The 15,035-nt window shown below is 43.3% G+C and overlaps 1 protein-coding gene across 3 annotated transcripts; it reads right to left on the reverse strand.

The window, feature by feature from the left end:
• Window positions 1-999: 999 nt before the first annotated feature.
• Window positions 1,000-14,191, reverse strand: LOC131253629 (protein NETWORKED 4B). Of its 3 annotated transcripts, XM_058254706.1 has the most exons (5): window positions 13,886-14,191; window positions 12,390-12,438; window positions 7,992-8,050; window positions 4,450-4,617; window positions 1,000-3,086 (listed from the first exon to the last, which is right to left on the reverse strand). In XM_058254706.1, the coding sequence occupies exons 4-5, from the start codon at window positions 4,562-4,564 to the stop codon at window positions 1,495-1,497; spliced, it is 1,707 nt and encodes a 568-aa protein (XP_058110689.1). In that variant the 5' UTR covers window positions 4,565-4,617; window positions 7,992-8,050; window positions 12,390-12,438; window positions 13,886-14,191; the 3' UTR covers window positions 1,000-1,494. The 3 variants fall into 3 exon arrangements, with proteins under 3 accessions (XP_058110689.1, XP_058110688.1, XP_058110690.1); XM_058254705.1 differs by lacking the exon at window positions 7,992-8,050; XM_058254707.1 differs by lacking the exon at window positions 7,992-8,050 and having other exon boundaries at window positions 12,351-12,438.
• Window positions 14,192-15,035: the final 844 nt, after the last annotated feature.

The following is a 15,035-nucleotide window of genomic DNA, read 5'->3' on the forward strand; positions in this document are numbered from 1 at the left end:
GATATTTGGTTTTCTCTTCGTCCTGGTGGATAATCATCTCATGAACGGCTTGGATGTCATATAAACATCACGTTGGGGCCCAGAAAGGTTTCAACGGTGAGCGCGCCTCTATCCTCACTATTCGCTGTGGTGCCGTCCACTTTAGTTTTGAACCGGTCTGATTTTTGGGCTCACATCCGATGGGGCCCACACTTCCAAATTCGTGCATCATGGCACGTACATTCCTTGTATTTGTAAAAGTGGAAGGAGGATTGCCAGCCCTAAGCTCTGTGGGGCCCACCGTGATGTATTTGTTATATCTAGGATGTCCATCTGTTTCGTCAGCTAATATTAGGGCTTGAGGCAGATCCAAATCTCCAGTGGACCCCACAGGAAACGGTGGGGATAATGACGCCCACCGTTGAAAGCTCCCTGAGGCCCACCGTGATGTTTATCTGCCATTCAATCTTATAATAAGGTGACTCCGACCTAAAGGGGATAATGCAAATATCAGCTTGATACGAACATCACGTGGACCCAAGAAGTATTTGACGGTGGGAGTTTAATCTCCACCGTTTCCTATGGTGTGGCCCACCTGAGCTTTGGATCTGCATCATGTTCAGGCTTATTGATTTGACGGACCGATGGGCGGTTCATGCACCCACAGATCCCCAGAGCTAAGGATCCTAACCATCCAATCCTTGGCGTTTCTGTTGAATTTGGACAACCCGTGTTTCTTTCTTCTCCGTTTATTTCCCAACCACCAAATGAACGGTTAGAAAGTCCCAGACGAGGCTGTGTTACATACACAGCATGCCCTCCGATTATATAAAATCCATCAAAGAGAAATTGTAAGGTCATGATCCTAAACACCCACCATCCACAGTCGTTATTTCCGCCGGCATTCATCTCCCCTTTAGATCAAGGGTCTTGATCTCGGGATCACAGATGAAATTTTCACATTCTGATGCATCAGGACCTTAGAATTTCAATAGATAGATGTATATATAATTAATCATATAAATAAAAAGATGTTTCTATACATATAACTAACAAAATACAACCCACCAAATCCAACGGTAGCAAAACACACATCTGAAGAAAAAGCAGATTCCGCATACATTTTCAAACACAAACTAAAATCACCTACAGCCAACCCAATCTTTCTTACCAATGCGCCACTCCTGCAGGACATCTAGGCCATTCAAACAGTGGGCCCCGCCATGACAAACACCTCATACAAAAACCAGGCAAGCCGAACCACTGGAATAAATCGACGGCCTACTGCATCGATCAACATAGCTGTGGCCAATTAATGAGTGGACCAGAACGATTCTCTAATCACGATCTTCGCGGTGGGGATCAATGTGTGTGGGTCCCATGTCCTAGACGCGACACATTGTTCAGGAAAACAGGGCTGCATGCTAAGTCAGCATACATCCGGCTGTAGGTGATCAGTTCTCTATGATCAAACAAAACCAGTGGCCTAAAATTTTTACAGAAAAAACAGAACAGTCAAGCAGCCATTACCGTGGCGGGCCGCCTGTGGCCATGCAGAGCCTGTCGGAGCTCATGATAGCTGTCGCGGTAATGCTCGATTGACAGGCAGAGCTGCCGGATAGCCTCCCTCTTCCCCTCAGCATTGTCGGAGATTACTATTCTCTGTCTCTCCACCTCCTCCTCCAGTTCCTTCACCCTGGCCTGCAGCTCGCCCATCAGTTTCTCGGCATTGGCGAACCCCGCGATCAGTTCTGCGTGCTCCATGTGCAGCCGGTGCAGGTGAGAGTCCATCTCCCGGATCCGATCGTCACGTGAACTCACCTCAGCAACGAGTGATTGCGCCTTCGCACAGACTTCATCTTTCTCCAACACCATCATGTCATATTTCAATCTAACTGCATCAAGATCATGGCCCATCTCCTCCATCCGCTTGCGTCTCTCAGCATTTTCAGCGTTTGCTAGCTCGATCTCTGACCTCAGTGCCAACTTCTCAGCCTCAAGCTGAGCAATCTCGTCCGACATTAACTGCCCCCTCATGGCCCACTCGCTGAGCTTTGCTTCCATTGATGCATGTGTTCCTAACAAACCTGAGACTTCATTTTTCAGCTGAGCTTTCTCCTCAGAAAATCTCTGATCAGCAACATCAATTGCAGCCCTCAATTCCTGAATCGTGCGGTCTCGATCTGAAATGTCGGACACCAACTTTGCAATCCGTCCTTGGAGCTCTGATGTCTGCTTCTTCTCCAATTCAAGTTCAGCCACCAGCGAATCATTATGTTTTCGAGCTAGTTCAAGCCGGGCCTCCTCGGATTCCTTCTCTTTCCAGGCCAGCTCCAACTCGGCTTCCTCTGATTGCTTCTCGCTGAGAGATGATTCGAGCTCCGCCTCCAGGATACGGATTCTCTCAGAAGAATCATTCTTCTCAAGCTCCTGCTTCAACATCACAATCTCTTCTTTTGAAACTCGAATCTTTTCGTTTGCGGCTGTAAGCTCCTGTTCCAAGTTGGAAATCTTCAAGCGGTACTCATCATAGTTCCCATTTTCCATAGCCTTTGAAAGGGCCCCTGATTTCTCTTCTTGTGCTGCTTGGAGCTTATCTTTCACATCCTTGAGTTCATTCTCCAGCTCTGATATCCGCCGATGCAGCCCAGTGTTATAACCGCCATTCTCTAGCATGCCCAAAAGAGGATTCTTGGACGATGCTTCATCAGATTCGGACTCAGAATCTGTCGACGATGACGACCCATCACTTCCCTTCCGAGAGAGGTCAGAGCTGCCACCAGAGCCAAGGAAGAAATCAAAGCCAGCAGCTCGATGCCTTGGCTTGGGCCGAGTGGGCTTCTGGTCAGGCGTAGGAGATGGGGATGACGGCTCAGACCCAAAGTCAGAGCCCGAGCCCTGAGATTGCAGCTCAGAAGGGATGTTCTTACGCAATTCTCCAGTCAAGTGATCATACCTCTCAGCGAGTGATCGGTACATGCGGTAGAATTCCTCGACATGGGAGATTAGCTCCGGCCGCTTTTGATAATACATCTCAGCCTTCTTTGCGAATGAATCGCCCTCCTCTTCAATCAGTTTAAGCATCCGTTTGACGCTCTGATCCATCTCTGTCGATAAATGGTGTTTTGGTCATCTTGATATGTGATTCATGCTGTGGGAAATCACGTTCGGGTTTCGGAGCAGGACTGGCTTGGAGACCGAAACCAGTAGAACTCGACCAGACATTCAATTTAGGTCTGTTTCAGAATAGTAACTCATTCCTTGGCCCACCAAAACCAAGTCAACTCAAGAGTGATAGCTTGATAGAGTCAACTCGGTTTCAAACAATATTTAGAACCATGGTTTCTGATGGAACACAATGTGGAAGGGTTCCCCCGAAAACCACGGTTGTAAATATGGTCCAGAACCAAGTCAATTCAGAGAAATGCAGGAGTCAACTCAGTTCTGACAATACTTGGAACCATGGTTTTCAGTGGAAGACCGAGTGGACAGGTTCCATGAAAACCGTGGTTCTAAAAACGGTCCAAAAACCAAGTCTCAGAGAAGTCTGAATCGACTCCGTTTCAGGCAATATTTAGAATCATGGATTTCAGTGGAACCCATCCATTGGGTGTTTTGGATGGCAAAGAAAACAGAAACCATATTAAGAGGGATTCTGCTTTCGCGCCGTCTCCTTTCCAAATTATGTAGGGTTTTTTTTTTTTTTTGAAGACACAGGGTGTCCCCACCTCTTTTTTTTTTCCAAATTATATAGGTTTTCCTTCAATTCATAGCTCAAAAGGAAACCAAGATCAATCTGGATAGCCTGAAATCCCATTTTCTGCCAAAAGGAAGAATGCCCAAATGGGTTCTTAGTGATTTAAAACTGGATTGTAGAAATTTGGGCTGTCAGTATGTACCCAGACCCTTAAGAACCACATGGACCTGACCCAATTTTAATCACTCTGGATCCCATTAATTGGACCTGTTAAGAAGTTGAGTTGCATTCATATCTCACCTTTTAGATTTTGGTTAAAAATCAGGTCTAATGAAGTTCGAGTTGGGTCCGTGTGATGGGCCCCACTAAAGTTGGGTCAGGTTGGATTGTTTTAATAGTGTGTGTGTGTGTGTGTGTGTGTGCGCGCGCGCGTGATTCTAGCAAAAGAAATAAGGTTTCCTAAGCATACCCATTTAAGAGAGCCTGTTTACACACTATGAACCTGTCAAAGTGGCACGTGTGTGAAATTTAATCCATCCATTGGGAGGACCCAACCATGTAAATCCTCTTATTTGTCCCAAACCAACTCAAAACCTAAATCCAAAGACCCGATGGGTACCCAAACCCAATGGGATCGAGGCCCAGGTCTGCAAGAACTAGACCTGGACCCAAGAGGACCCGGACCGGCAAGACCTAAAAACCAGTTAGCCCGGGTAAAAAGGACCATAGCACTCGACCTGTGGACTTCCCTAGTAGAAATGGAATTCTTTTACCTTCAAGATTCTCAGCGAGCCATTTTGAGTTCTTTGGACTGATATGACTGTCCCACCACCAGGAATGAGATCTTTTCGACATGGCCCTTCTCATCTCCCGATTCGGTTTTGCCATAGCTCACAAGAAGACTAGTGAAATGAAACGTGACAGCTATGGAAATTGAAGCTCTGTCAATTAGAGAAAAAAACGGAGGAAATAAAAAAAGAATTAGCAATTTATTTGGTAAGAAACAAGATGCAAGGAATAGAAGAATGTCCGACAGGCAAGTCGTTGTATATGAGAAAACCATGCAGCTATCTGCATGTGGGCCCAACATGGGCTGTGTGTGTGTGTGGCATTCAAGTCATCCAGCAGGTTCATCCCAGCACAAAAATGGTATGGCCCGAATATCAGGACAATCCTACCATCAGCTGGACCTCAACATGATTTTAGAGGTTTTTGAGTTGCCAGGTGTTTTCTATGATGTGGCCCTCCTGATGACTGGATCAGCCTCATTTTTTGGGCAACCATGCTGGCCAGTATGATGCCTAACACCATGGGGCCCCACACGCATCTAGTTGCATGATTTTCTTTCTACAACTAGTTGCATGTAACATGTTCTCTACAGATGGTAACAGAATTAGAACTTCAAGAAATTTAAGTTACAGAACTGGCATTAAAAAGTTAAACTAGGGAACGGAAAAAGAAAATAAAATAAATTTGCAGTGGAGTCCTTGAGTTTGTGACCATAAATTTCTTCAACACACATAAATATATAGACGGCATGAATTATGAATAACACCTGAATAACAATGCTAATATAACATGGGGAGCGCTCAAGTGTTGCTGGCATCACCGTGGGCCCACATGATGTATGAAGGCTATCCAACTTATCCATCAGATATGTCACCTCATATTACCCCCAGATGCCAAAAATCAGTCTAATCCAACATTCAAGTGAGCTACAGCACAGGGAACAGTGTGAGAGGTGACGCCCACCCATGATTTACACAGGGGCACACCTGAATTATGAAACAGCCTGATTTTCTTCCTAACCCTTCATCCAGATGAGATTAAGGACCCGAATAGCCTCGATTTTATATACATAACAAGGTGGGCCACCCCGAAAATCAAGGGTGGACATCTGCTCCCAACTTGTTCCACATGGTGTGGCCCACTGGATTCATGGATCAGCCTGATTTTAGGTCCATGGGAGTAAACATGCATTGACTTAAAAGATGAACAGGTTGGATTTTATGCATGCATTACATGGGCCCACATCTGCCTGATACCGCTGTAGCTTACAGTAGTACCAGTACCACTTGGCCAAGCCGCATACAATGTAGAAAGACAGGTTCCTTACGGTTCTCCACAGATTGATATTTCCACGATGCGCGGTAGACCCTAAACCCGTGATTAAGAGAAACATGGGAAAGGAGAGGATCTAACATAAAAGATATGAAAAGAATGTGGCCATTAAATTCCTGGCCACACAGCATTGAATGAGGATGCATAGCAGTCCTTTTGGGATAATATTTTTTAAAGAGAAATGATCTAGTGATCTGAGCGCATTGAAACCTTCCCTTGCACCTAATTGCATTTTGACTTGTTGGCACCCACATCACCTATCTCGGCTATTCATTAGGTCCATTCCACTCTCCCTCGGCTACTAAGAAAGTGTCATGGCAATCGGGCAATCGGGCGGTCCTAAACATGCCTGACTGGATCTATCTTCTATGGATGATCTTGTCCATCTATTTCGCACTCCACTAAATGGATGGTTTAGTTTTTTTTTTTTTTTTTGAAAGGTAACACTACCAGGGATTGAACCCTAGATCACTGTCTCTACCAGCTCATCTAATGAGACAGACAACTGGAGGGTTTGGTTCACCTGATCAGTATGATTTTTCAAGGGTGAACGGCACAGAGAGATGATGCGGACGCCAACAATTCCAAATCTGACTAGGTGCATCTAAAGGTTTCCATACGGACAAACACCAGATCATCTCTCCTTTCTAAATAAAGGATCTTGTCCATCAATTTTGTATGCCATTGACTGGACAGTTTGGATTCCCTAATCAGATGATTTTTCCGAGGCAACTTATGGAAGGTGCACAGGCCCTAATGGAGATTCCAGATGGGTGATATGTGGATGCCAACAAGTCCAAATGCAATTAGATGCATTGGAAGGTTCCCATACACTTTGCACACCAGATGATTTCTCGTTTCGAAATAACAGACAGCAAGTGGGCTTATAAAAATAAAATAAAGAAAATAGATATAGGAAAGCAAAGTTAGTTGGGCGTTGCTGCTACCAATGCCCCAAGGACCACAACAAGTGAAAATATCTGTATTTTTTAGTGCTAAACAAGGTCCAAAATATTGGTATTGATCTACATATCAGCCAGGTACAAAAAATATATGTCAGCCAGGTACAAAAAATATATGTCAGCCAATTACAAACCGGTGTATTAGCCATATCAGTGTGAAACTGTGAACTTTGACCGACTTAGTCCTGCAGTTGCGATACATATGCAGAATGCATCGTATTGGTCTTTCAATGGAACAATGGACTAGACACCTGAAAACTTGAATTTTGCACCTAGTATATATGTTAAAAAAGTACAAATCTAATTGATGTCATTTTCACCACAATCATGACAGCACTATTGTCGACACTTCATAGGAGGGAAGGGATGTCTTTCCAGCTCATGTATCTGGTGCCTATTACTGTGGTTTTTCACACTCGTGGTGACTGGTACACTAAGTCTATCTGCCATGAAAGAAAATGGTTAAGGACATTTTGGCAATCTGAGGATTGAATGAAAACTTTGAACTCTCTGCCAAAATAAGAAACAGTTGCAGGAAACAATTTGAAAGAAGTTAGGTGAGACACCAAACTCCAGCCTGATCCATAGCTTAAGTGGGCCACAGGAAAGGAAACGTTGAGGAATATTGGGAAGGGGGATGACCACCATAGAAACTTCCAGATGAAATGTGGAGTCCAGCATTTTGTGTAATGTCATCCAACCCAGTCATCCAGTGTCTTGCCAGGATAAAGGCACACAGCTTGAAGAAGGTACGGTAATCAGCATACATTTGAATGAATGTGATTGTGGCTCTACATAAAATGCATCAAATGAGAAGCAAGCCATGGGACTCATGTACTGGGTAGAGGGGTTATCTTGGGAAGGAATGGAAAGGAGGAACATGAGGGAGTGGCCTTTTTAAGAAGAGCAATTGATGTGGGTCCCTTGTCCTCACCTATCGAACTGATTGGACCCACCCATTTTTCAGTTGTTACGGACACGATACATACACCACATGGATCTCATCCATTTACAGGTCAGACTCATCTTTGAAATTGAAGGAGGCCAGCATTCTTCAAGACAAAAGACTTACTAAAATTACCTAAAAAGAAAATTGGAACAAATGACACAAGAAGAAAATTATTTTTCTTATTCATCAAAGACATGAGTGAACAAATAATACAGCAAATTGGCAGGATGAAGTTGATGCAAACAAAAATGAAAAAAAAAAAGAAGAAGACACAAAGCATTACTTGATAAGGCTCCTTAAACTTGAATTTTCAGCTTCCTTGGGTTAGACACATGCACACATCTACACAAACACCACATCAGAGTACAGTTACATGAAGTGAAGCGAAGCAGCACCATATTTAGGTGTAGGAGCAAGGAAGTGTCTAGTTGAAAATGTTAGCAGGTATAAAGCTAGGAAGAAAAATCCCAAGCCCAAAGAACAATGCGAAGCAAGAGCTGCACCTGGCACCTAGCACCTGATTAGAAGGACCATGCAACCAAGAAGAAGATGTTAACTCACTTGGGGACCATTTAGCATCAAGCCCCCGTTTCTTCCTCTAACAATCTTAAGACAACATTCCTATTTCTTTCCTTATTTGGATATAATCACCCAATCTTCTGTTCAAGTCATCCAAGGTATTCCGTATCAGTAATGGTGGCTGTAACAGTCACCACCATTACCGATACGGGTATCGGCCATAACGGCCGATACGGGGGCACAACGACTGTAACGACCCCTGTAACGGTTGAAAATTTTATTTTGTCCAAAAAATTCTGAAAAAACATGTAAAAAATTCAAAATAATGTAAATATTCCAAATATGTATTCTCTTTTGTTTTTTTAAACATGTTTATGGTAGTGTAACAGTCCACTCTTTGGTGAGAGTGTTGTATCAAGTTGTCGAGTGAATTTGTGAACATGATTAATATGTATCTAATGTTTACACATCACAATCAAGCATTAGAACTAGAAAAAAAATGTATAAATACTCCTTTTTCAATCTTTTGAAAAAAAAGGCCCTTGAAGCTTCTATTCTCTCAAATCACTTCAATCTACGGTTTTAATCTTAAAAATTATAATAAGAGTAGTCGAAATCTATTGTTAAATAATCTAGGAGAGTTTTTGGAATGAGAAAAGATAAGAAGAAAAAATGAGGAGAAAAATGGATTTAAATAAGAAAAAAAGTGGCCGTTTTCGACCGTTGCGGGATAACAGTTATTATGCCCCATAATGGCCTTTACAGCCACCCATAACGGACGATACGGTCCCAAAAGGCCAATCACCCCGTTTCACCCCATATCGTGTAACGGTCATGGCCGTTACGCATATGTATCGCCCCTTACAGGCGGTTTGTAACGGATACAGAACACCTTGAAGTCATCATGACATCACCAAGTTTGATCAATTTCATGGCACAAATTACAAAAGGTAGCAATAGAAACTGCAGCTTCATCTCACCAACAATGGAGTTGCCTATGTTCAGACCACACCAAAGCAATCATCAGGAAGTAAAAAAAAAAAAAAGTCACTCGAATTAGCCCAAGAACTAAAAAAAACTAGGAGTTTAACAACTACCCGCGCAAGGACCACATCCTAGATACTTTGTTGGACTCATTGTTCAACATGTACGAACTTATGAAGTCGGCCAAAGATATGTGGCAGGCTTGGAAGCACAGATTCAAGACTGAAGATGCAGAGAAAGAAATATTTTATAAGTCAGTTTCTTGTTCTACGACTGACAATAGACCAATTCTTGATCAAGTACATGAGATTCAGCACACTGTCAGCCAACCTGAAAGACAAGGCAGCAAAATGGATAAATCGATCTTATTGTCGGGTCCATCATTGCAAAGTTGCCTCAGTTGGAAAAACCACCGTAAGAGTCTTAAAGACAAAATTGAAGAAATGGTAATGGATGATATCGCTCAAAACCTTTGAAGAGAGGAAGAATCTAGGCCTTGAGGAAAAGAGGATCGAAATCAAACAGAGGCTCACAAGTTGTCATCCTTCAAAAAGAAAGAAAAAAATTAAACCAAGGCTCATGTGGTGGAAGGAAATGATGAATGTCATTTCAACAACAATAATAATTGGTTCAAGAACTCCAACAATATTCCAACAAAAGCAACCACAAGGGACAATGCTACCATTGTGATATAGACTGCCATTTCAAGCAGGAGTGTGGACTTCTTAAGAGGAAGAAAGCACAAGCACGAGACAAAACCAGGCCCAAGCAAAAGAAAGCACCAAAAGCGCATGTGACTGAGATCACATGGTTGTTACGATCTTCGAAGAATTTGTGGTGGGAGACGACAGAAGTTGATAGATCTACACCAGAGCTACTAAGCAAGTTTCAAACAGCAAGAGTTTGTTCAATAACAACGAGACTGTGCAAGATGGACATGAACTTTACATGGAAAATTCACCGGCTGCAAAAGTAATAGGAAAAGGGAAGCTCATTCTCAAACTGACTTTCGGAGAGTTTCTCACCCTCAATGATGTACTGTATGTACCGAAAATTCGGAAAATCATGTTTCAGCCAGTTTCTTAGCCAACATGGGTTTGAGTTCGTTTTCGAGCTTCAGATGTTTGCCATAACCAAAGAGGGCTGTTTGTTGGCAAAGGGTATGCTTTCCAGGATATGTTTAAATTCAATTCTGACAATGATTTGATTTCTTCTGATTATATTGTTGATTCATTTTCATCATGACATAATAGATTAGGTCATGTGAACTTTAGAAGTATGGACACAATGATCAAATTAGGACTAATTCCTGGATGCATTAATGATAAGGCTAGCAAATGCAAGATTTGTATCCAAACTAAGATAATTAAAAAACCCTTTAATCAGGTAGAGAAATTGCAAGTTACAATTGGGTGAAAACCCTGATTGGGATTTTCTACCAGTACAAACATGCCTTCGAGCCTTCATTTGGAAAATTAACAGTGCAAGTTGCACGAGGGCCTGTTTGTTTCACCAATTACCCCAATAATTTAAAGGAGACGTGTCATCATTATGATTTTATCCCGCTAAACCAAACATAAGAATTGTCGATCGAATGCAGATGTATTCAAGAGATAGGTAAAGGAATCTGTAATCATTGCACTTTTACCTAGCACTACAATGAGAATCTCAAATCCAAGCAGGTGTATTTTGGTGATGATTTAGCATTAATGTAAAAATGTCATTGTTACGATTTTACTATTGCCGATGAACCAAACACAGAAATTGGCAATCAAATGCATATGTTGTCGGGAGACGGTCATAATAATTTGTAATTATTGCACATTTCCTTTATATTAATGTGGTAATTGGTGAAACGAATAGGCAGTATCATGATTGAAATGCCATCAACTCACACCTTGTGAGTTGTGAGTTAACCATCATGCATATCTTCTTTGCATTCTAAAGCATGAGACGTGAGAGTAGCCATCCATACCCACTTACTGCATGTGCTAAAGTGGCATGTATGCAAGGTTTGGGTTGTTCATCTGGTGGGCTCCATCATTTTCATGCCCTGGCCCAAGATTCGAGCCTGTCCAATCAAAATACATGCAGGCCACACATGCATAAAATTTGAATTAGCCACATGGACATGGATTACGTCCTACCCTGTAATCCGGGCGGGCAGGGCTCTGTGGGGCCCACCGCGATGTAAGTATTTTATCCACACCATTCATCTCTTTTCTCAGATCATTTTAAGGTATGATCCTAAAAATTAGGCACGTCCACAGCTCCAATGGACCACAAAGTGGGGATTGAACATCCAACATTAAAAAGTTCTTGGGAGCTGGAGAAGTTTTGGATCAAGATTATATTTGTGTTTTCGCTTCATCCACGTCTATGTGAACTTATTAATAGGTTGGATGGTAAAAAAAAAAAATTACAGCGGCTCTTAGAAAGGCTTCAACGGTGGGTATCATTATCACTGCAGCTTCTTTTGGTGTGGTCCACTGGAGCTGTGGACCTGCCTCAATTTTAGGATGATAACTTGAAACGGTATGATAGAAGCGATGACGGTGTTCATCGTGGATAAAATACTTACATCGTGGTGGGTCCCACAGAGCCCTGCCTGGACGGATTTCTAGATAGTGGAAACATTCATTCATTGTGGGGCCCACCTGATGAACAGCCCCCATGACACTGCATTGGCATGCGTGTGGAGAGTCAAGTCCGGATGGCTACTTTCACCAATAATCACAGCACTTTTGCATAACAACATACCAACACGATCTCTGCTAAGGCAGCTCACCCGAGTAGGATCTAAATCCCACTAATGGTCACACATGCTGGGATAACGTCAATGTGCGAGATCAGGACCGTTCATCAGGTGCATGTGTCCTGGACCAGGAAAGATAATCAATCAACAGTCCACATCCAACATGCACCAAGTGACACGTGAGATGAACGGTCCAGATCGTGCAAGCGCGTCATCATAGCAACAGGTGCCCGCGGGTACCATTTGGTAACACCGACATCGCCCTTTTCGCGCCAATTTTCGAAAGATGGCGCGAACTGAAATAGAATTCAAAGTGACAAAATGTACGGTGGGAATTTTTTGGATCTAGTGTCACGTGTATGCCAGTGGGAACACGTGAGTTACCAACTGAACGGAAACACCCTTGCAAGACGATTTATTTACCTAATCACCCCTCAGTTGGAAAGATCCAGCTAATTCCACGTGTCTCAACCTGAAACTAAATAAACAAGAAATAGAACAAAAATTCAGAAAAAGAGAGAGAAATTAAGAAAGACGAAATACCCAGAGAGAGTGTGCAAAATTACAGAATCGCCTCTCCTAGACAAAAATGCCCTTCCAAACGACGGACATACTTGTTAGTTCCAGGGGCATTTTGGTCAACACGAAAAGTGCGTTGGAGGAGATGAGTATTCCAATCCACTGTCGACGACCCACCTGGTTTCTGCAAATGACCAAAATACCACTATCCCCTCATGAGGTTTTTCCGTCCCCCACACGCAGCGCGCGCATGACAACATGGTGCCGCACCGTACATCTTAGCCGTGGATAAGGTGGTGCCCACCGCGGAGATGACTCGTTTCAAAACATCGGGCCAGCCCACTCGCTAACCGGGCCACACGTGTACGTTAAACGTGGACAGTTGGCAAACTCCTTAAACTAACCCATGTTCTTGTACGAGATGGCCCACCCGATGAGTGGACCAGATTGATTGTTGAAAAATCATCTGCACGGTGGGGCCCACCTTATGAAAGATGTCACACTAGATGGCACGTGTGCCGTGTGTAGAAGTTTGGTCTTTAAAAAAAATCAAAACAACTCAAGCAGCACAATCAGACCCTCTCAGTTTGACGCTGGCACCCCTTTTTCTTGACTTTTGGTATTAAAAAGTAAGATTGCGTATCATTCCAATACCAAAATTAGAAAAATACGAGAGCATTCTCGAGTGTATCATTTAATAGTCGGCGGAGTACTGAAAGGAACGTAGCCCGGTAGTTGGACCATCCTAAAGGAAGATCGTAACCGTTCAAGAGGTAGTTGCCATCATGAGTAGTGCATGGGAAAAGCATCACCTGGCAGAAAGCATCTAATCCGTTCGATCTTTGGACGGATGAGATCTTCGAATGGTTAGCCGTTTACATTCAAGTCCATCTTTTGGATGGTTAGGATAATCTTTCTATAAAGAAATGGACCGTCTAGATCTATCCATGATGGGTTGTACTTCCAGAAGTGGGAATCGACGAAGCCCACATGCCGGACTACGATTTTGCTCCACCTTAATCTCGCTGACGAACCCTTCACCACAGTAGCCCGACGACAGCCCCACATGCAGCCACAGATCATCTGAACCGTCCGTCTGCTGGGCAGTGAACTAGGCCCACCACGTCCGGAAAATCACACCGATAGGACGATCCTGCCCATCGATTGACGGCATCCAAAACGGACGGCCGACAGCAGAAACAGTAACAGTCCACAGCCCAGGGATTGAAAAAAAGCACCGATAAGGCGTGAGTTTTGGACTGTTGCGGATCCACAGTAGTGCCCGTCGGATAGACGGTTCGGATTCTCCGACAATAGCTGCATCCGGGCAGAACCGAACCCAAATCTTCCAGAAAAAGAGTGATTTCAGGATCAAAGAGAAGAAAATCCACGAAACTTACCCAAAAAACAAAACATCGCGATTGACGGAAGAGAGGCTAAGAAGCTCTGAAAGAGAGAAATATCGCCGCTCGGGGAAGAGAAACTCAGAGAAACCCGGATTTCTGATAAGAGAGAAATCGGCTTTTTTGTGAAATGCAAATGAAATTCAGATGAAATGACAGGAATTTGGAGTCAATGCATTGAAGGAGCCGTGCCAAAGAGGAAGGGCCTTTTCGGAAGATAATGGAAAAGAAAAAGGAGAAAAGGAGAGGAGAGCTGCAAAAACACCACGGATTTCAGGTGGAGAGAAGCCCTAGAGCCTTTTTTTTTTTTAAAGCGTGTGGCTGTCGGGGTTTCTCTTTCGATCTTTTCAATGACGAAAATAGCCTTTTGAGAAGGGCCTGCAGTACTGTAGTTTTTTTTATACGGACGGCATGCCTGCAACTAACCGAGCACTACCTGAGGGAGAATTTGCATCAGATCCAGCCCGTCCATCAGGTGCACCGACCTATTTTCACTTTAAACTAAGAAAAACAGTCCAATCCAAAACTTAGGTGGCCCACATTTTAAGGAACGGTGTATAATCATTCTCTAAAGCTTTCACCAGTTGTGACCTATATGAGTCTTGGAACAACCTAAAAAGTAAAAACTCAGTTCATCTTGGTGCGACATGTTAGATGTGTGGATTGGATGGCATATAAAAACCAATGTGGACCCCACACAAAATTTGAACGATTTTAATGGTTGGAAATCCATCTCAAATGTTCCCCATGTGTACCCCACCTGAGCTTTGAATAGGAAATGGCTTTTCAGTCCTAGCCCACATATAAAGTCGTGCACCTGATGGACGGTGGATCTCATCATCATTAAATCCTCCATCCACGTCAGCGAATAGCCACGCCCTCCCACGACTCCGCGTATGGGGCTGTATGATATTGGGGGACCGGGAACCTCTACAGCATTCGTTTTACACGGGCCCTATATCTCCTAACTGCTTTGCGGCTATCATGTTGTATATGCTGAATCCTATCCGTCAATCACACGCTACATGTAATTTTCACCGTACATACAAAATATTAGCCTGATAAGATTTTCTGGGTTGCCCACAAAAATGGGAGCAGTGTAATATTCGGCATAAAACCTCTAAGTTCAACCGTTGTGGATCGGATG

Source organism: Magnolia sinica, chromosome 8, assembly GCF_029962835.1.
Source record: "Magnolia sinica isolate HGM2019 chromosome 8, MsV1, whole genome shotgun sequence".
In the NCBI taxonomy this organism is placed as follows: Eukaryota; Viridiplantae; Streptophyta; class Magnoliopsida; order Magnoliales; family Magnoliaceae; genus Magnolia; species Magnolia sinica.